At 30.5% G+C, this 22,313-nt stretch overlaps 1 protein-coding gene across 2 annotated transcripts in view; it reads left to right on the plus strand.

Annotated features, from left to right (window-relative positions):
* side-VII (sidestep VII) overlaps positions 1–22,313 on the plus strand; it is a gene marked incomplete at its 5' end in the record, with an annotated part of 293,850 nt that overhangs the window by 179,136 nt on the left and 92,401 nt on the right. For both annotated transcript variants that reach the window (XM_067045798.1, XM_014438911.2), the window contains 1 exon segment: positions 8,408–8,704. In XM_067045798.1, the coding sequence (XP_066901899.1) occupies positions 8,408–8,704 (297 nt within the window).

A 22,313-nucleotide genomic window follows, 5' to 3' on the forward strand; every position in this document is an offset into this window, starting at 1 on the left:
TCCTTCTTGCTCATTATATTACATACATCGTTTCTTTTATATATTTAAGTATGTTGATAGAGGAATCTCCTTTTAAATAAACTAAACCACTCTCAAACAAGAATATATTAATAAAAATTAATCTAAATTATTATTATTATTACATAACCAAAAGCTCTGTGGACCTATAAAAGTCATACGATTCGCCTACCTCTCACAAAAATACCAATTTCTGTTTATTAATGGGACACGCGATCTCAAATTTTCTCAGTAGCACGTAATAAATTATATTTTTAAATGAGTAACACTTTAAAACAACTGAAATTGTACAGCTAGCCTGAAGGTTTTTTTTTACTGTTATTTTATACCGGTACCAAAGAGCAATTCTAGGAATTAAATTTTCCTCACATCGTTTAATCAAAAATGAAATAACAAAAGAAATCAAATAAACCATTTTTGGGCTCAAGTAGTTTCAAATTCAATGATTTACATTTTCTACGATTAAATTGTTATAATAATAATAACGTTACATCTGAAAAATTACTGCATTATTGAAAGGTACAAAATTGAAAACGTTAGTACAAAAAAAATCAGCTTATTTCAGTACATTATTAAAGTTAATTTATATGAACTGTTTTAGTGTCGTAATGTCTCTATTTAATATAACCTAATATTATTAGGTCGGTTTCATTTTGTTGATGTGAGCTGCGCTATTCCTAGTCAAAAAATTTAATCCATTTTAATTAATGATGCATAAATTATTGAAACATCTTGTCAGTTACTAGCTGCTTTTTGAAAGACATGCTAATGAAGTTTATATCTCTTTTTGCGATCTCATTAATTTAATAGAAAAATATTGATTTGATAAATTGTTAAATAATAGTTTAACTACCATTATCTAGCTAAAGATACAAATAAAGCCGGTCTTATAGACATAACATGAACTACTGAAGTGGAAAAGACAGTTTTGTTTTTCTTTTTACTGTAGTTGAAGATCATATATTGAAATATGAATGCGATATATCGATGATATTTTTTAATTATAAATTAATATTCCATTATTACAACTTCTAAAATAAAAACAAACAAACGAGTAAATTTTATTATTTACAATGTTGCGTTGAATATTCTTCAAGGATTATAACCTGCAGAGAAAAATCAGAGCCTCTAGGCAGAGAGCAGCAAGAGGTTGCTCTGAACTAACTAACCTTCCCGACCTGGAGCCCTAGGGCAAAGGTATTATAAGAAAGGAGGGGGTTAACAAAAGATCAACCGAACGGAACAAAAGCACAACCCTTTGTGGCCTGTAGCCACAAATATTTGTCTGATGTGTTGGGAGCTCACTCGGCCGGCAGGATGGGCCTCCTCTCTTCACTGAAATCAAGCCAATCTCTTCCCGGTCGATCGCTCAAAGACCCACAACGAAATTCTTCCCAGTTTACAAATACCATTTATCCTCAATTGTTCTCTTCGTCTGAACTTTAATTCCTTTTGTGGTTCCCTTGTATGTTTGGGAGAGCTTAATTACTTCTCTTTTATATATATATTTGTGTACTCATAAGGTGAGTTTTAAAAAAAAAAACTTTACTGACTCTTATTATCACAAATCTCCTTAAATCTTACAAAACCCCCTTGAGAAACATTTAATTTAGAGTTATGACTACCAAAGTACGGCATAATAACTTCTCTTTTATGTGTATAAGTGGTGCAAATTTATTTCAACAACTTGTCCGTGGATCGAGACATACGTTACAACAAGTTTAACGTGTCTAATCCTTTGACAATAAAGAGAAGAACCTGTTTATCACTCCTGCTCCAACATCGTGCAATATTCACTAAAAAGGTTAAACATTTGAAAAAAAAAAATTACAAAATATGTTTTTAGATATTTTTATGTTTCCTTTTAATTTGGCTAGCAGACATTCAAAAGTGCTAATCATATTCTGAAGAGTGGTCCAAACCAATCCGTAATATTCGATATTTTTGGCAGTTAACACTTCGTCTTTTGAAGATTTTGGAGTAGGCTCACATATGAAGCATGTGTTATTATTATTATTATTAATGCCTCGTGCGATGTATTTCCTTAATTTCTTCTTTGCGTTTCTTGGCATGGTTTTTTGATAGGGTGGGTTCGTCACTCCCACGGCTATTTTTGCGAGTTCCACTAATTGGCAAACGGACCTCACAAATGCCCGGGGGAAGGCTGTGAGTGAGTTTTTTATAATGTTATGCTTGCAAAATCCCAGGTAGGGCCGGGCTCGAACTCACAACCTTTGGGTTGATAGACTGGCGCGTTATCACGCTGCTATCATCGCCCCCTGGAACATGTATTACGAATGAATTTTTGTTGCAAAGGCAATTATCGTAACAATAACTTAATAATAATCATAATATTACCTTTCTAACCTTCACTTGTATCGTAATTTGATATATTGCTAGTGGAAAGTGTGGTTTCACACATATTTCTCGTTTTAGTGAGAGTTATTTTTTCGTATCCTCCTTAAACAAAATAAATTTATAACATACATGCATATAAAAGGAAAATGATATATTTATACCTATTTTCACAGGTAAAAGGACGATATTTTATTGTCTTGGATTGCCTTGTGGCATTATAGGGTTAGCAAGAGTTATAATGTCGCTCGATATAAGTAAATGTTTTAAAATACTTTATTAGGTAGAGAACCAACAAACAACGACAAAATAAAAACGAAAATATCTCACTGATATACACATATCATGTAATGTGTATGCATGCATTAACCAAATATAAAAATAAAGGAGATTACGAAAAAAAAAAAACGACATACAAAAAACAGTAAATATAACAAAAGATTGTATAACAAAAAGTTATACAGACTTTTATATCTGTCACATTAAATAGCATTAAAAACATGTTCAATGTCTCTCCCTTTATTATCATTAAGCACTAGCACTTTAGCATAGATCGCGTTGAATCTACTTTTTTTCAGGTACTACGTCTCCTGAATGTTAGTGGTGATATCTAAGAAGTAGCTGAATGAGACCCCCCTTATAAGAAAAGGTGGCATATTATGCATTGGAAACCAAATTGTTATTAAGTTCGTAGTCATATAAAGTAGTTAATTTTTGTTGTGGTGAAAAACAAATCTCCATTGTTAATCGAGGAAACCTGCATCTAAACTGAGTGGCGAATCTCAGATTTAGTTTTAAATAAATGGGTGGATACAAAAAAAAATCTGTTTATCAGGCTTAATATCGATTTAACTTTGATTTGCAAATCTTCTGTAGTAAATAAAGGCAGCGATCCGACTGTTTAAATTGGAAATCAAACCACGGTCAACGATGTCTTCTAAAGAAAAACAGTTAAAAATATTATAAAAATTGTCCTAAATCGATTCAAAATATAAAAAAAATACTAATTTCATTATGAAAGTAATCTTTTTTTTTAGGATAAAGATACGAAGCATATAGAATATCAAAATATATATAGTATAGGTTATATTATATAAATTATAAAATGTAACGTAGCACATTCCTTTGTAACAACCCAATATTGCAAAGATCTCTATAAAAATTAAATTAAATAAATGCCTGAAGCAATTGGCCACACATCTTTCTGTTTTACAAAATTAATGTTATCATCAGAGTTTGAATATATTTATAATATGGTATTCCATGTGACAATAAATTGTTCAGGCTCTTGATAATAAATTGTAGTAATAATTCTTGATATTAAATATATTTTACAATTACAGAATTAATTTCCAATGGTCCTTAAAATTGGATTTAATTTTTGACAATTCACATATTTCTCTTACGACCAATTCGCATTTTAAAACCATGAAAATGTAATTTCTATATTATTCATTTTGTTTCCAATACAGCTGCATTAATTTACTTTTTTTTACCAACCTTTTATTCACATTTTCTTTGTTCTAATAAACCAATAATATGCATAAAACGAATATTTCATTTTTTGAAAAATAATTATTGATAGTGAAATATCCACACTTAAATATAATAAGTTCAAAAAATGCTGCATGCATAAAGTTTTCTCCTTGAGATTTTTCATTGTGATAGTGAGGAAAAAAAGATTTTAAAAAAATAGAGTAAAATCAGCTCCTATTATTTTTGTTTTCTACCTACAATGCTTTTAGCTTTTTTTTTCTATTTGAATTATGCAAACCTTTATCCCTTTTTTTCGGTCCCTCTCTGTTTCCATTTGTTTTAATCCGGAATAGCGATAAAACGCAAAGCAAGATAAAAATATATTACAGTGCCAATGTCCAATGTTGAAAGCTTTACACCTCCCCCCTCTATCCCTGCACCACTTTAGTGTTCAGCTATATGGAAAAAGATTAATTAATTAATCATTTCAGAATTTTATCAGTGTCTTCATTGATCACAAAGGATTTTGTGGTAGTACGAAAAACAAATTACAGTAATCTAAATAAGGAAACAGAACAAATTATAAAAAATATGTATTATCATTTTATTATTATAAAAAATATGTTATTATCATTTAATATCATCATTATTATTTTTATTTATATTTACACGAAGTTTATTTAATCTCTACTATCTTCTTCATTTGTTTTTATTTTTTTGTTTGGTTTGTGTTTTATATACGTCTCCTGTACTTTTTTAAGTGTATATTTTACGTATTTTTAAAAATTTTTATTCTTATCATTGTTTATTCAAGTTTATTTTATATTAATACTATTTTATGTCTTCCTTCCTTTTATGTATATATAATTTTCTTATCACTTAATTTTTACATTTATCCTACCTTAATTTACCTTATTGTATCTTATTGTTGTAATGTTCTTATTGTTTTGTGTCTTTTTAGCCCTGATGGGGGGCAAGTGGGGCGAAAAGGGGAACGTCGGGCATCAAATAGTTTTAAACTACTTGTTCCTTTTAGACCACAACCCTGACCATCTTCATATATTTAAGTTTTACGGTCAACTGTATATATAAAATATGGTTCAACTAATTAAAAAAAAAACCTAATTTAGTAAGATGTTGAAATAAATAAATAAAACAGCTGTTTGTTGTTAGAAATTTGAATTTTCTGGCTTAGTTGGTAATGCTGTTTTCTGTCAGTGAAGATGATTCGAAAGGAACCAGATGAGTTCCCATTCATAACGAAACTTATTTATTATTTAATATACAGAACAGCATCTTAGATGATTTAAATCACAAACTATAGAAAAAGATGTTAAAAGCTAGGAAACTATACAATAACGGAGCACAAGGAGTAATTTCGTCTTTCTAGGATTACAAAAATAGAAAAACGTATAATTTTTTTAAGGGCTTCTAATGCTTCATATGACCAGAATAACGTAAAAAATGCATATTTTTTTACTTTTTTTTTATTATCGATTATGATACTAAACAACAGAAAATTTCCATTTGGACCAATTATATACTGGAATATCCAGTTATAGGTATAGAAATGCATCAAATGTTGATACAGTCTAAAAATACAAATTTACTCAGAAACCATTAAATAATTAGCATAGAAAACCCACAGCTTTACATACTTATTACCCTGAAATATAAAACTATAATATAAAATCATAATAATATTTTAATTAGAATTCATTAGATTAAAATCTTTATCACTACATGTTACGAAAAATATAAGTCCTCTTTGAGTAAAATACTAGATAAAAAATTTCATGTTCAAAAAGTTATTTAATCTACTAAAATCACATAAAATACATGAGGTACATATTTCTTATTATATAATGTAGGTTGATAATCATTAAACGAAGTTAAAAAATAAAAATTAAACAGAATAAGTAAGAAATAAATATTTTGACATTTTTCCATCTACATCATTTTTAGGGAAAAAATGTTGGTCCTAGAAGTTTGATCATAACATCCTCTTCTTGGAATTAAGTTTCTTTTTGATACACAAGCTTAGGAATATTCATTCTATTTACATGTTATAATGGAATTGGTGTAGCTCTATTTCTTTTAACACTCTTAAGTTGGCAAATGGTTTTCAATCTTCTTGTGGCTTTTTGTAAGGAAACTAACAATAAGTCTCCTTCTTTGGACTGTTTACGGGATTTTGAAAATATATTTTTATCACCCACTTCTTGGACTGTTTGATAGAATTGATCCTGCATGCTCACATCGTCGGAAATTTTACAACTGAGTTTTTTATTTCTGTTCATCTGAGAATACTATTGGCACTCAGAGATCAATTCTTTGTTTTTAGTGTGGCTATTTGAAACTACAAGTCGTTCAGATGTTACATCTTCTTCCTTTGAACTGTGAATTTGATTCACTGTTTGTATGCCCGTGATGTTTGCCGTCTCCATATTATACGAATGGTTGGGAAGAGCCACTGGAAGTTTCTGAGAAAGTTTCGTTTTTCTATTACTTCTAGTTCTGTTTTTTCTCTTTTGTAAAGAAATATATATATTAGGGCTATTCATTTTTTTCTTTGGTCGAAACTGCCATTTTCTTATATACTTCTTCTTAAATTTTATCATTTTGAATTGTATTTTTTCGGATTTTTCTGATTAAATGTTTTTAAATTAATTTTTTGTCATGATGCATGTCAATGTTTATTTCTTCAGATCTTCTGGTCAAATCTATTTCTTAGTTGAATGTTGTGTATAAGAAACTTTGTTAACAAAAAATCTCTATACAATTACTATTAAGTGTATTAAGTGTACATAATGGGAAAAGTTGTTGACAATGGGAGATCTGTATTCCGATTATGGACAACCATATTTTCCAGTTATTGACAGCCTCTGTCAGATGTTAGAACCATTTATTATCATTAAAAATTAGTTAATTAGCATTTTATTTGAATTTAAACAATGATTAAAAGAGAATTTTTTACAAACATTAAACGGTATTTCCAATTATACACAGTGTTGTTAATTCTGTGGTGGCATGATTAACGTCTTCAGCGGCAATAGTTGACGTTTGCAAAGAGAGTGTTTGAAATGGGTTTGCCACTGTCGAAATTATTATCAACATTTTTATTTCTTTAGTATATTTCTTTTAAATCTATTTTTAATTATAATTCATTTAAAGTTTCATTATTTTACATTTGTTTTAGTAGCAAACCCATTTGAAACCTCTCGCCATATGATTAATTACAATTAATTATTATGAAAAACTTGTGTTGTTATATAAAAAAACTGAACGTTATGTTAATAGTAATTATGAATGTGTTATTATATATGTCAAGTGTAAATATTGTTGTATTGACAAATAAAGAACGTAACTAAAGAGTCATCTTTATCGTTACACAGGAACACGCACTAAAATTCTAATTTCATTTCCATTATATCAGGCAGAAAAGATAATAAAGGCTTATTTTAAGATATCACGATCTAGAAAAATAAGAACGAAACCTTGAAAATATTAAAATAAAATTTGTGATTCTCAAAAAACATATCTCGCCTCCTTGAACTGTAACATATGAAGACACTTTTTTTTCTGGTCACCGGCAACTTAATTTTGGAAGTTGTTGACCAGATTAAGGAGGAGACTTTATCTTAAACTGGCATCAATTATGAAACGGGTGGGAAAACCAAATTCTTAAGATTCAAAAACAAATATTGACCTGTCAATAACTGGTGCACTTACTCCGGAATGGAGCCAAGCCTTTCCTCAGTCCTGTCTGTGTTTTCATTCTAAACACTACAGTTAGTAAACCATCTGAAAATTCTTCTTTTTATTTTCTTATTATAAACCATTTAAGGCTAATGACCTCTGAACTTTGTTTAGATCCCGGAACACAAAGTATAAAAATGGATAATAGGCTAGAAAGGAACGCCTGAGATGGAAATCAAGAGATTTAATACATATCCATCGATCTATACAAAAGACATAGGGTTTTGCTGAAGAAGAACCAGAAAAAAAAAAAGAAGAATCATATGTATATGTTTTTTATCCTTAATTGTTCCATGCTTACGGAGCGTGTTTAATGTAACTGGGCCAGAAAATACTCAATCAGTCGTTTTGAACAATAACCGTAAGACTCTTAATTGTGGATTTGAAATGAATTTAGATGCGTATGAAAACTTAGGAGGAGCAATAAGAAAGTTGTATTTAAGGAAATATCCGTCATGTAACATAATCCGTGACTGGAAATATTCCATAATAATAACAATTGTTTATTTATTAAATATGTTGTTAATAATGAAATCAGGTTCTGGAAATGAATTCCTGAATAAGAAATGGAAAATGGACATTTTTTTTTTTTTGTATTCAAGAATAGAACTCCTACTTACTCATATTTAGAAATAATATTTTTCTCACATTAGATTTTTTTTAGGTTCATTTCATTCAACATTGTTTGGTAGTAATAGCGATCTAATGTCTTTGTTATGAATTTCATGCATTATAATACGATATGTTTGTACTCTAAATTAAAAACTTTAATAAGATATGTTTTCATTGTCCATTGCAGATGCTCCGACATGCAAGCCGCTGCAGACTAGGGTACACGGAGTGGCAAAGCAAGAGCGAGTGAACATTACCTGCGAAGTAGACGCAAATCCACCAGAAGTAACCTACCGCTGGACGTTCAACAATTCCGCTGAGGGTATGGTCACCGCACCCGAAAGGATAATCCGACACGGGGCCTCATCACCGATCGCCACCTACACCCCAGTGTCCGACCTGGACTACGGGACACTCCTTTGTTGGGCTGCAAACAGGATCGGGAACCAGAAGGTACCATGTGTCTTCCACATCATTGCTGCTGGTGAGTACATTAAGCACATGTCATATACTGCTAGAATCATTTATATTGCAAATATTATCAGTTATATGCAATTATTATCAAGCTTTCCAATATTAAATCTTCCATTATATTTTCACCTATGGTCTAAAAAGAAACAAAGCCTTCAATAAAATGACCTAGTAACTGATAATATTTATTTAATAACTCTTTTCAGGTATAAATCCCATTGGGATTATCTTCCTCTATTTATTTAAGCCACTGATATAGCATATTTGGTTCAAAAATGTTTAAGTCTACTCTTATTATATTCGTCCCTTTCCTTAAAGAAAATTCCGCGAGACCTTCGGAGAGAGAGAGTTCACCGTGAGGCCTCTGGTTTGGATCTCGCGAAACAATATCAGATAAAACAAGGAGCTCTTTAGAAGACGCCTTATAAGCGTTGGTATCGGGAATAAAGCGATCTTGGCAGAAAATATTATTTTGGACTTCCTAGGCCATCATACATAATCTACCTGCATAGGAATTAGCTCTTAGATTATTCATAATTTTTTTTTGTTTTTTAGTTTTTGAAACTGTAGATTTGTGTTTAAACTTATTTATTCTTTTTACTAACATTAAAATATTTCTTTTAACTTATTTGTTTAAATAACTAAGTTTTTGTTTTAAATTTATATTCTAGTTTTGTTTTTTAATTAATTTATTTTTTTCGGTTTTTGTAAACTGATCAACTGCTGTGACTTTTGTGTCTTTGGTTTGATTTTATATTAATAATATAATGACAAATCAATTTATTTTAGCAAAAATCATGAAAACTACTATTCTACGAAGGCAAAGGTCATAAACTTCTTTATAGTTCATTAAACTAGCTTTAATTTGAGTGCTAATAGACATCTGTACGTGAGATAGTTCCTGAGATATAGAATTCTCAAAATAAATTAATTAACTACTAATCTTCCAGTAGATTTTTAAGAAATTTTGCTTTTTAAAAAGCTATATCTCGAGAACTATTGGACGTAAATAGCTCTTCTAGGGCTAATATTTCAGCTACTTTACTCTTATTAAATAATGGTCTCTTAGATTTTCTAGTGTTGTTGGTAGTTTTTAAGATATAGAGCTCCGAATGAAAAATTAGTGTTTTTTTTTAATTTTTAAACAGCCGCCATTTTTTATTCCCCCTACCTATACTTGGTAGACTCATGAATTTTGACTAGTAATTATACCTAGTTTTCATTAAAGTAATCAAAAATTAGGGTGAGATAACTGCCTTTTTTCTTCCCGGCTCTTGTACTATCAGGAATTGAGGAGCGAGCAAGGTTAGGAATAAGATAGTTTGTGTTTATTATTTTTGGATTTATTTCTGGTTCAGGCCATAATTCTTAACATTTATTTTGCTTTTCCGGTTTCGTCTATTGTTCAAAAAATGTTCACAATAAATTTAAAATTATTTAAAACCCAACATTCTAAATGATAGACAATCCTCATCTTTTTATCCCTATATTATTTATCATAGTGTACAGGAAATATCCACTGTTCATTTTGTTTATAGTATTCATTTTATTTGAATGATTTTAAATATTTTAAAGATAGACCTCAAAATTTCCTAAAATATCAGACCTATAAATTATAAAGAAGTGAAGGAGAAAAATGTTTTTTCTTTCAAAGACTTTATATAAGGCGGAGTACCCCGCGCGTCATTGGAAGGATTTAATGCAACCTTCCTTGGAATACCGGAGGGGAGAGAACTGCAAAGAAAGGTAGGGAAACTTTATGAAAGCTTTCTTCTTTTCTTGGACGAGGTGGAAAATAATTAATCCTGCGTCTTCGTCAAAGAGATGAAAATTACTCGAAAAGCATTTCTCCCTTTTATTTTACTACCTACTCTTTTCCGATACAAACCTTTTAAAGGAGCTTAAAACTACTTCATTTTTTTTTAATTCAAAATTTATAATTTACATAACTGGAAATCTATTAATAATTAACAAATCATTATGGACAACCGCTGAAAAACTCCTCAAAGATTGCAATCATACACTACTTACTGATCTGAACAAACATCGCTGATATTCGGTCAATATCTCTTTTAAACATTCCCTTCCGCCTACATCCTGATATACTTCACCCAATTTATTTTGAATGTATTAAAGCAAAATTAAATATCTCACTCCGAATGGCTCTTCAACCAAAAGTATTTTAGACTTCAGAAATATCTAATATCATTCAGATATTATACCCAAATCAGAAAAGCCTCCATAATTCCCATCCTTCTACTCCTCTTCTCACTCTCTTTTTCACTCTATTACCTACAAGGGTCAAAAATCCTAGAAAAGCTCATTCTTAAACAGATTTAAAACATCCTAGATCCCAATTATATAGTCTCAGTCTAATCATCAGTTTTGATTCCAAACAGAATATACTGTACAGGAGTATATCCAGATGTATGAAAGGCTTTTGATCGAGTTTATCACCGGGTACAAACTTCATAAATTCTTATTCGCTACTTCTTCATTATCCATTCCTATCACACTGACAGACTGTGCGAAATAACTCACAATAGTGCCTACTCAATCTTAAAAACTGAAAATATTTGTTAGACCGGGAGGGAAACATGTTTCTAAAAAAAAAAAAAAAAAACACTATATCTAAAGTTTCAAATAATATAACATTCTCAAATTTGTTATTATAAATATCAGATAGTAATAAAACATGTTATTAGGGTCCTTAGATCTTGTTTTTTTGTTAAACAAATTCCTGTATTTGAAATGTACAAAACATACATATTTTAACATTTTAGGAATTTTGTTAGAATGAAACAGATTATGAGGTCAGTTTCCGCTTCTTAGGTGTAGGACTAAAACTTCTTGCAAACTTCCACGTTGTAATCTTGAATAGATTTTTCCTAAATAAAAACAAAATCCTGAAATATGTCAAAAGTGTGAAAATTGAGATACAGTTTTATAATTACTATAATAAAAACTAGAAATAGAACTAAAATTTTGCGTCCATACTGAGATATATAAAAAAAAATGATCATTTTTCGATATTTGTTAAAAAATTACCAAGTTGTGATACACAGTCTTATGTTTTCATAAAATCATATAATATCAAATAAGTGGTTGACCGAAACGTAGAAGGGAAAGAGAGAGAAATACTTTATTCATCCATGCTGCCCAAATACATCGGGTTGCTACATTACACAGCATACTAATCAATCCGTGATCGACTTATATAAATTACATACATTTACATGATATAATAAAAAGAAAGAAACAATTTTTTTTTTCTTCCAGTTTCCTTTTACAATCAATCCCAGTCTATACAATAAATACAAATATCTCAATACATTCATTTCTTCTTTCCCTTTCTTGTTCCTTCCGTTTCATCATTTCACAGTTTTTATTTCATTTGATCGACAAATTCACTCTCTCAGATCCTCTCCAATGACTCGCAAAACGAATCCACTATTAGACCACAATGTGAGATCAAACCAGTAATAATAGTCCTAGCAGTAGATCAGTTTACAGAAAAACAAACAAATAAATACATTTTACCAAAACAAAACTACATAGATTGAAAAAGAAAATACAATAAAAAGTTGGTTAAAATAAATACTTGAATGGATAAATAAGTTTGAAAAAATAAAATAAAAAATAATAATAGTATTAGAGCTGGCTTGGCAGTTTTGGTTTTAATGACCGGTAGATGAAGATAAGTGGGCACCGTTTGGTGGTATATCTATGAAATCTTCGGTTTAACTCAGTCATTTTATTGTATCCAGAATCATCTAAGTTCTAAAGACAAAAAAATGATTTAACTTGATCATTCCTATTCATCCCTCTATTCTCAGTCCGCAGGTGTTCCTCAAGGTAGTATCCTTGGTCCCATCCTCTACACCGTCTATAAAGCTGACATTCCAACCAATCCCAACACTATCCTCACCACGTATGCCGATGACACTTATGTGCTCGCTGTTAATAATAACCCAGTAATTGTATCCCAAAATCTCCAATCCCATATCACAGCCCTCGAAGATTGGTGTCGCAATTGGAGGATTAAAATAAATTCCAACAAAACCCATCAAATCACCTTTACCCTTCGTCGTAAACCTACTGACTGCCCTACAGTTTCATTTAACGATGTTACTCTTACCCCTGTCGAACAGATCCGCTACCTTGGACTACATTTAGACAAGCGATTAACCTGGAATCCTCACACCAGACAGGAAACTGCACGTCGATTTCGACTATTACAGCACTTACTAGACAAACGGTCTAAACTTCCAACACATTACAAAAGACTGATCTACATGACTGTAATAAGGCCAATCTGGACATATGGAGTTGAGCTTTGGGGATCCACTAAACCTTCGAATTCCTCTTATATTCAATCCTTACAATCCAAAATCCTTCGTAAAATCCTCAATGCTCCTTACTTTGTCACAAATAAAATCATACATAAAGACCTTAATGGTCCCTATGTAACCGATCTAGCCCGAATCAGATATCACTCCTTCCATTATAAACTCTCTAACCACTCCAACCCCTTAGTTTCTAATCTTGCATCCTCTTCCATTCCTGACAATCTTCCGAGGCGCCTGAAAAGAAAATGGCCACGAGACCAGCTAATGTAAAATGTCATTAGAGTGCTACCAATGGGTAGTTTCTCTACACGCCTCTGACACTCCAATTTAACTTAGATCAGATTTACTAAATGTATTATAATGTACAGTTTTAAATAGCAAAAAATAAAAATTAAAAAAAAAAAAAAAAAAAACTTGATCATTGAAGGAAAAAAGTCATTGATTTAACAGTATTTCATTCAGGTACTTACGTTAAAAATTGAAATAAAATGTTGGAAGTAAGGAATACTTTCTACATCATATAGCAGCTGGGTTGCGGTTGACAGTGGGACTTAGTACCATCAATACCGGAGAGAAAAATAGAGAAAAAAAATATAACCTCAGAAGCCATAAACAGAAGGAACAGTATTGAAGAAGAAAAAATCCGAGGGCTGAATGGAACGATAGACAGCGGAGGCGAGGGAGTTCCTGTCTAACAAACTCTTCTATTAGTGGTCGGTGGAAATTGTAAAAACAAAGTCTGACGGGACGCCCGACGGTTTTTCTTCCTTTCCCCTCCCGTCTTAAATTAACTTGCCTTCGACCTAACTCGGTTTAGCTCCCAACCAAAAACTTGCTAGGGGGAAAAGTTAGCCCGGGTCAGTCAGTCCTAGGGGACTCTCTCTTAACAATCCTTTTTTTTCTTTTTTTTTTCCAGAGTAAGATGTTATATGTCCTGAACCATCCACCTGGTTCTTTCGTAACAAAACTAAACTATATGTTAAAACAATTTTCTACATTCCGGATTCAGAATTATGTTTTTAGAACATAGACCATTGAAAAGAGTCGAAGGAATTTACGCAATAAAAATCTGCGCTTTAGTAATTTCTCAGTGTCCTAAAAACTAATACCAGCAATAATGATTGTGAGTATTGGCATCTGTGACCATGTTATACAATATATTTTGTTGCCTGAATTAGTAAATAAAGCTTTGTTATTTTCATTAAACGAAATTGTTTATATAATCATTTCTGGGAATAAAAAAATCTTAGAACACCAATTATCATTTATTAATTAATTAGATGAAGTTTTAAGTTTTTTGTTTTTTTTCACGGAACGACCTTTCAAGACCAGGCGAATATAATTACTTTTTTCTTCTCACTTTTTCTCTTCTTCTCTCCCAGTATCTTCTCATCATTCCTGCTTCCTCTATTCCGACCACGCAGTACCCTTCCGTTTTTCTTTATTTTCCTCAAGAATATTCATTTCTTTCATTTTTTTTCGTACTGTTCTCTATCTAGGCAGTACTTGTCTATTATTTTCAATTTCTTTGTTTCCTCTCTCATTGCTTCACATATCTTCCGACGCTCTCATATTCACGGATTCTGTCAAAGAGTTTCTTGTTTAGTCTGCTTTAAAACTAGTTTAAGTTTATTTTATTTTATTATTATTTTTTTTCATTTTCAAATATGATTCCTCGTGTTAGAGTGCTATTAGGGAAAACGAATTAACAACATAAAATACTGAAAATACCATCAGAAAATTGTGACTACATCTCCATATACGATCCTAATCAACAAAACCAATAACCACTTCAAAACACTAGAACGTATTGAATAAGAAGTAATTTTATAATGATGAAATAATAATATTTTATGATTATTATCATTAAATAATCCATTAATTAATTAATGAGAAGAAAAATTATATAATCAGAGGGCAGCGATAGCAGCTTGGTAACGCGCCAGTCTACCAAACCACAGGTTGTCAGATCGAATCCCGGTCCCACCCAGGCTTTTTTCAAACACAAAATAATGCAAAACTCACTCACAACTTCCCCTACGAACATAATGATTGAATTATTTAACATAACGGCGTTAAACAAAAAATGTATCAGAGAGGTTTAAATAACGCTGTATGAAAAGTTTTTGTATTATATATTATTTTATTACTTTTAACTTCATGGTGTATATTGATACACGTACACCATCTTTATATTGATCGATTTTTATTCGTTGATTTCTCCCGGAAACGCTTTCTGTTGGATATTTGGAAATATTTTCCACTCATAAATTTATTTATAATTTGGCGTTATTTACATTTATACACTGGTCTCTTAATTAAATTACGTAAAGTATCATTTTAAAATAGGTATTTGTGATATTTTAAAAAATTATGCTGTTTTTTGCCCCTTCAATTCGATAAACCTTACAACGCACTGTGTGTGGAAACGTTTTCTTAGTGACCAAAGAATTATGAGATGGAATTTTTGACGCCTTCGAGCGCACTTTTCTACTATGATTACTTTTTAGCTATATAAGAATAAATTAAAACTCAGTACTCAATAACAATATTAGGAAATTTGTCTCTACTTTCCAGGTTTCAAATGTTTAACTGAAGCACCTCTAATAGAAAAAGCCTAAATACATTACACTTTAGATGATTATTCAGATGCTAATCTAAATAACTTTTAATATCACCAAAATCTAGTTGACTTCGTCTCATCGTTGTAAGAAGCTCGAAACTCGTTAAGTCTTTTGTTTTCTGATAATTCAAGATATTATCATAATTACAATCGCCCTCTTTAATAATGTTACTAAGAATAGCTAGATAGTACACAATTACGAGATAAAATCTAATTACTTCATTATTGAATCCTTTAATTGATAGCATGTGATCATTAAATTAATAATTAGAATGTATATTTAGCATAAATTGGTTTTCCTGGAATCACTCCCACTCCACCTGATTCGTAATGACAAGCAGTTGTGTGCAAACTGTTAATTAGTTCCACATAATATCGATACCAATTTGTAAATGTATAACTATATAAAATTATATTTGAGCAGTCAAATGAATAAGTTGGATGTGAATAACCTCAATTTTCAGAACACCCAAAGTTTTAAACAAATAATTTACACCACGTGATCTGAAATATGAAGGTCACAGGTACCGTATTTATAGCTGAATTGCCTTCGATTGACAACGATTTTATCATAGCGTTTAATGCATTATTATGAAACGAAGTATTCGAAATAAAAATTAAAACGAGATTGGTAAAATTTTCTTGGGTTGAATCAAAACCAAAAAAATTCTTCAAAACGGATAGAGGCCTTTTTTAGACATGGAGAGAATTTATTGAAGCTAACAGCATCTAATTAAATAAAAATAATATCGTTTAAAGTTACTTCATTATTGAATCCTTTAATCCCTGAATTTCAAGAATCGTTAGCATGTGATTATTAAATTAATAATTAGAATGTATATTTAGCATATACATTTTCACATCTTTGTTGATCCTGTCTATCAATCTGGTTTTTAGCCTCCCACGTCTTTTTTCTCTTTCCATTTAAAATGGCATTTACTGTTGTGTAGAGGCGTCCTGATAGATTGCTTCAAGCACATGGGCGGGACTTGTGCGCCCATCTTAAGCTCATTCTCTGATTAGTCTCTACAAGCTGTTCCCTGCTAGTTCTTCTCCTGCATGTGTTATGCTCTGATTCCAGATCGCTCCTACGGAGAATTTTTCGTCCGAATCTCTTGATTCTGCTTTCTAGGGTATCTATTAGAGCTCAGGTCTCGTATCCATATATCAGAGGCAAGGGTTTATAATGGTCCAATTGTAAACCCTTAGCTTTAGAATTTTCGGGATTTCAGTATATATATGAAGATTGTCTAAACAGAACAATAAAATAAAAATGGAGGAGAATTTGAGCAAACTTTCGTCATTTCCATATTTTTTTCTCGGTGTTTTCAAGGTTTTGTTTACTTTTTTTCAGGGCTGTAGCCAGGTGGTGGCAAGATGTGCCTCTAAAGGTCCCGATACAAAGAAGGCACAAAATTACCCATGGAACCATTTTCATTTTCAAAAATTAACTATGAAATAATTTTTAAATTGAGGTTTAAAATAGCAGTGTTTTTTTTTTTAATAAGCAGTTTTACAGAAATTTTTAATAGTTGTTCAAACCCCCGTTGATGATGGGCGAATATTTTTAAAACAAGGAAAGAAGAATCTTGCTTTAACTATAACGTTAAAAATTATAATTTGAATCGTAGAAATGAGGAACAGTTAATGCGACCACAGCACCATTGTGGTTTCTTCTGTTAAGTCTCTCAGGGTCTATGAAGTGCGCCTTCAACTTAAAGCCAGGCGTTACTTCACTTTTGACTGACTGGTTGGGTATTGTAAGTAGAAAATTGTAATTGTAATCCAGCCATAAAAAAACAGTTATGGTTAAAGAGAGTTAATTAATGTTGATTAAGGATCTATAAAAACTGTAAATATTTTTATTGATGATGATGATGAATGTGAAAGTGTGAATCACATATAGAAGGAAGTTGATTTACTTACTTTTTTTTTCTTCTTCTCCTCTCCTCGCTATGTCCCTTCTCCTCGGTTGCCGGGGGACCACTTCAGACTGTCTCTAATCACTCATGGGTTTTCACCAAATTAGAATGAAGAAAAGAATACTTTTTTACATACCTACTTATAAAAAAGATGGCTCTCTCATGCTTCTAGTGTCTTCTCCACACAGAGGGCTTTGTAGTGCCTACATTATGGGGTCTCCATTCAGACTTTCGGTTTAATCGAAACAGGTTTCTACATAGAAACCTAGGTTTCTAAGTAAAAGTGCATTGATAATCAATTTCTGCCTTGAAGTTCCTTTCTCATATAATATTCCGAATCTGCATGTAAAATTAAATAAGGAAAGACGAACTAAATTCGATTAAGTGGTATATATCTGTTGAACAAGAAAAGGCCGTAATCACATTGTATTGTTAAAGAGCAGATAACTGACTGTTCTAGGTCAAAACTTCAAAGAGAGCTTAGTCAACTACTTCAACCCTCAACTTTTTTCTGCCCCTAGCGAAACGTGCTTCTCATTCTCATCACGTTTTATAAATATTTCAGCTCTTTAATGAAATTCATATTGATAATTTACTGGTAAGGGTTTACAGAATTCATAAAGTTCTTAATTTCTGAATAAAGCCTGGTACGAGAACAGAAGAAAAATATAATTAAAACTTTTTAATTAGGTTATAGAATATCTCAATAACCCATTTTAACAAGTTTATCTTTCTTTTTTTTTTTAAGTTTAAGTTTTTGTTACACACCACTTATTTCTGATGTATTCTATTAAAGCTTTTCATACAAATACATAACAAGAAGATACTAATAGAACGTGAAGAACTTGATTTAAAATACAAAAGATTGGACTAAAAAAGAATTATTTCTATTCTATTCGAAAACTATAGCAGGTGGACAACCACTCACTCCATTCAGTAGCTTAGTACACTTCTACCGCGTAAATAAAAGCAGCTGCTTAAAAACCGAAATCCAAAGTACATTATAATCAATGTACTATAAGTCTTCTCTACAATTTTATTCAAAGCAAAAAATCTGCTCAAGCTGCTCTCTTGTAAAATTGAGGAAATGTGTTTTTTAGCATTGAGATATTAGATAAATCTCGTTATTATTATATTATTATATAAATTCGTAATAATATAAAAAATAATTTTTATTTTTAATCGCGGTTCAAAATTATTGATTATTGTTTGACTGACAACATCCAGGAATAAAGTCAGGACTTGAGTTAATATTATATATATTCGCGATAAAACTTCATGATACGAGTCATTCCATATCAATTCAACTGTTGAACCTTATCATCACAGATTTTCTTCAAATTTTGAAGAGATGTTAAGTAAGTATATTGGAAAAATGTGAAATTTTATTGTGATACGTCCATTTGTTTTTGAATTACGAATTCGCTAAGTCCTCATAAATGGGCTAAACAAATAAAAACACAGAACATCATGTATTAGTATTGGTGCAAAAGCTCCTCTAATTTAGCTAGGAATATGGTTCATCATATATCACTTTTCAGTATTTTCCATGCCTTTTCATAAGACATTCAACAATATATAGGTTATGATATGTTAACATTTCTCAAAATCTAGTTAAAAAATTATATTTTATTTCTCATTAAGTAAATATTTTAGAATTTTTCCAATTTATTTCTTTAATAGGTTGCCTTCATGTTAATCACAGGATAAAATATAAATGTAAATAGCTTCGTTGTTAAAAAAAATTAAAAATAGAGCTCTATTCCCATAAATTCAACACTTTATTCATACTTACTATAACAGCAATCCTAATATTATATAATTCTTGAAAGTAAGCACAACCAGAACCCGAATAATGATTCTACTTTATAAAAAAATAAATTAAAAAATGGAGGGTTTAATTAGTAATTATTTATTCAATAAATTCCATAAATTCAGCAGTTTATTTATACTAACTATTACTGCAAAATCGAGATAATATATCTCTCGAAAAAAAAAACAAAAAGAACACAAGAAAAAAGACTATACTATAAAAAAAAAAAAAAAAAAAAGGAAGGGTTTAATTAGTAATTATTTATTCAATAAATCCCATAAATTCAGCACTTTATTCATACTTACTATTACAACAATCCTAATATTATATCTTTCTTGAAATTAAGCACAACCAGGACCCGAATAATGATTCTACTTTATAAAAAATAAAATAAAAAAAATGGAGGGTTTAATTAGTAATTATTTATTCAATAAATCCCATAAATTCAGCACTTTATTTATACTAACTATTACAGCAATCTTGATATTATATCTTTCTTGAAAGTAAGCACAACTAGGACCCGAATAATGATTCTACTTTATAAAAAATAAATAAAAAAATGGAGGGTTTAATTAGTAATTATTTATTCAATAGATCCCATAAATTCAGCACTTTATTTATACTAACTATTACAGCAATCTTGATATTATATCTTTCTTGAAAGTATGCACAACCAGGATACTAATAATAATTCTGCTATATAAAAAACAAAATATGGAGAATTTAATAAGTACTAATTTATTCAATAAATCCCATAATCAGCACTTTATTTATTATACTAACTATTACAGCAATCTTGATATTATATTTTTCTTGAAAATAAGCACAACCAGGACGTGAATAATGATTCTTGGTTTTGAGTAATGAATATAAATGTTAGTGATCTTCGTTTGAGGATCATTTGATGTTGAGGATAAGTCTGTAAAGTATTAGTGTTTTCATCTCCACGTTCAGCATTACTATAGACACACAATTTGGGTCTAAAGGTTGGCAACCAAATAGTTACTGTCATTTTATATTCTCAGATATATGAATGAATTTTTTGAAATAAATAATTACTTATTAAACCTTCCGAATTTAAATAAATAATCTGTCTTTTTTTTAATAAAAAACGAACAACTATACTTTAACCAGCCACCTACCTTATGTGTTTGAGGAAGTTTATGTTATAGCATTAAGAACAGCTCTAACAAAAGGTCGCCGTTTTTAACATGAATACACTGGCAACTTTAGACCCCATGCATTTGGAGACAATGAGGAAGGAGATAAGATAACCGCTCCTCTTTTAGCAACACCAAACGCACCTACAAAGCTACCAGCAGAGGAAGGGGAAATTTTGGATAACAAGTTGTAGTTACTGGAGAAGAGGGGGAGGAAGTATTGAAACTGTACAAGAAATAATGTCAAAGGTCTCATATAATATTTCAATTCCTTAAGTATTTCACATTTCAACTAAGGATCACTAAAATCGGCCATATTTCAATTTAGTTACTCATGGTCATGGTATTAATTGTTAATAAATATATAATGTTTTGTTTGTGATAATTCATAATAAAATAATAGTTTTAAATTCATACATTATCTTTGGAGTTCGAAGATATTGCCTTTCACTTTCAGTTATTTGTAAGAAATGTATACCTACTAAGTGAATGTGTTGCGATGGTGAAAAATTTCGGATCTAAAACTTTAAGTAAAATACAAACACAGGTGTTAAGGCTAGTCTAAATAACCCCATCTCGCAAAATTGTCTTTGGTATGCGTGTGTGAGTGTTTGACATGATATATATGTTTGTATGAATATATGTGACCAGTCTAGCCCAAAAAGAAAAAGTTGTGTTTCAGAGTTACAAATCGAATACAAAATAAATTCAATGGTTTTTGTGGAGAGAAAAATCCAGAGCACAATTCCGTAAACTGAAAAAGAAATTATTATTACCATGTAGATCAGTCTTTTTGATTAATTTTTGTTTCCTATATTTTTAGTCTTGTATAACTTGTTTCTGTTCAACTCCAAGGTTGTTATGTCGATAGTCATAACTTGATGACTTTTGAAATGACAATCATAGAAACATGAAAACATAGTAATGATTTTCTGCTTAGCCAATAAATAGGAATATAGAAAAGGAAAGCTTAGACATTGTGAGTAGTAAAGAAGTTGTTGAATTTGAAACGAACAACGATTTCAACTCAAATTAGGATTTAAGTGGAAATTTTGTGAAGGGGGTACTTTACTAGATTTACTTTTCTTCTCATTAAAATAAATTTATAAATTTAAGGATAGTATGTTCTATCTATTAGTTTCAGTTAGATATTTTCTACAATGCAGTATTACTATGTTTAAATATCTGATTAGTATGGTTAACAAAACAAGAAAAGAAAAAATTAATTTTTATTCTAAATTAAAAATAAAAGTAGAAGAAAAGAACAGAAAAGATAAAAAAAAAGTATTAAAAATTATTGGTTTCCGATAATGTTAACGATATCATGTCCGTCATCAAATAAAAAAGACACTTATTATAATTAACATAAATTCAAAAGTCAAATAAAATAAAATAATCGATTCATAAAAAAAAATTAAATAACTTATTCACTTTTAGCCCTTATTCCAATCTTAAATTAGGGTTTTATGTTTGGGGAGAGTCGCATTGGGATGTAAGAAGGTATTGGAAAAGAAGGAATTTAAATGAAGATCGGGAAAAAGCATGACCGATATTCTATGGGGAAGAATTCCAGAAAGAAGTAGAGCAGGCTGAAAAGGAATTTTCAAATGTTTTGGTTCGGTGGGAAAGGATATAGAGGCCAGAATGGCGAGATCTTGTTTCCTGGGAGTGGATAGAGGATTTGAATTGGAGGATACTGTGGATATAGGAATAGTACTGGGAACGGATTGTAAGATATAAATAATATACGATAAA

This window comes from Halyomorpha halys, unplaced genomic scaffold (assembly GCF_000696795.3).
Source record: "Halyomorpha halys isolate HHAL.00 unplaced genomic scaffold, Hhal_1.1 Scaffold71.1, whole genome shotgun sequence".
NCBI classification, from domain to species: Eukaryota; Metazoa; Arthropoda; class Insecta; order Hemiptera; family Pentatomidae; genus Halyomorpha; species Halyomorpha halys.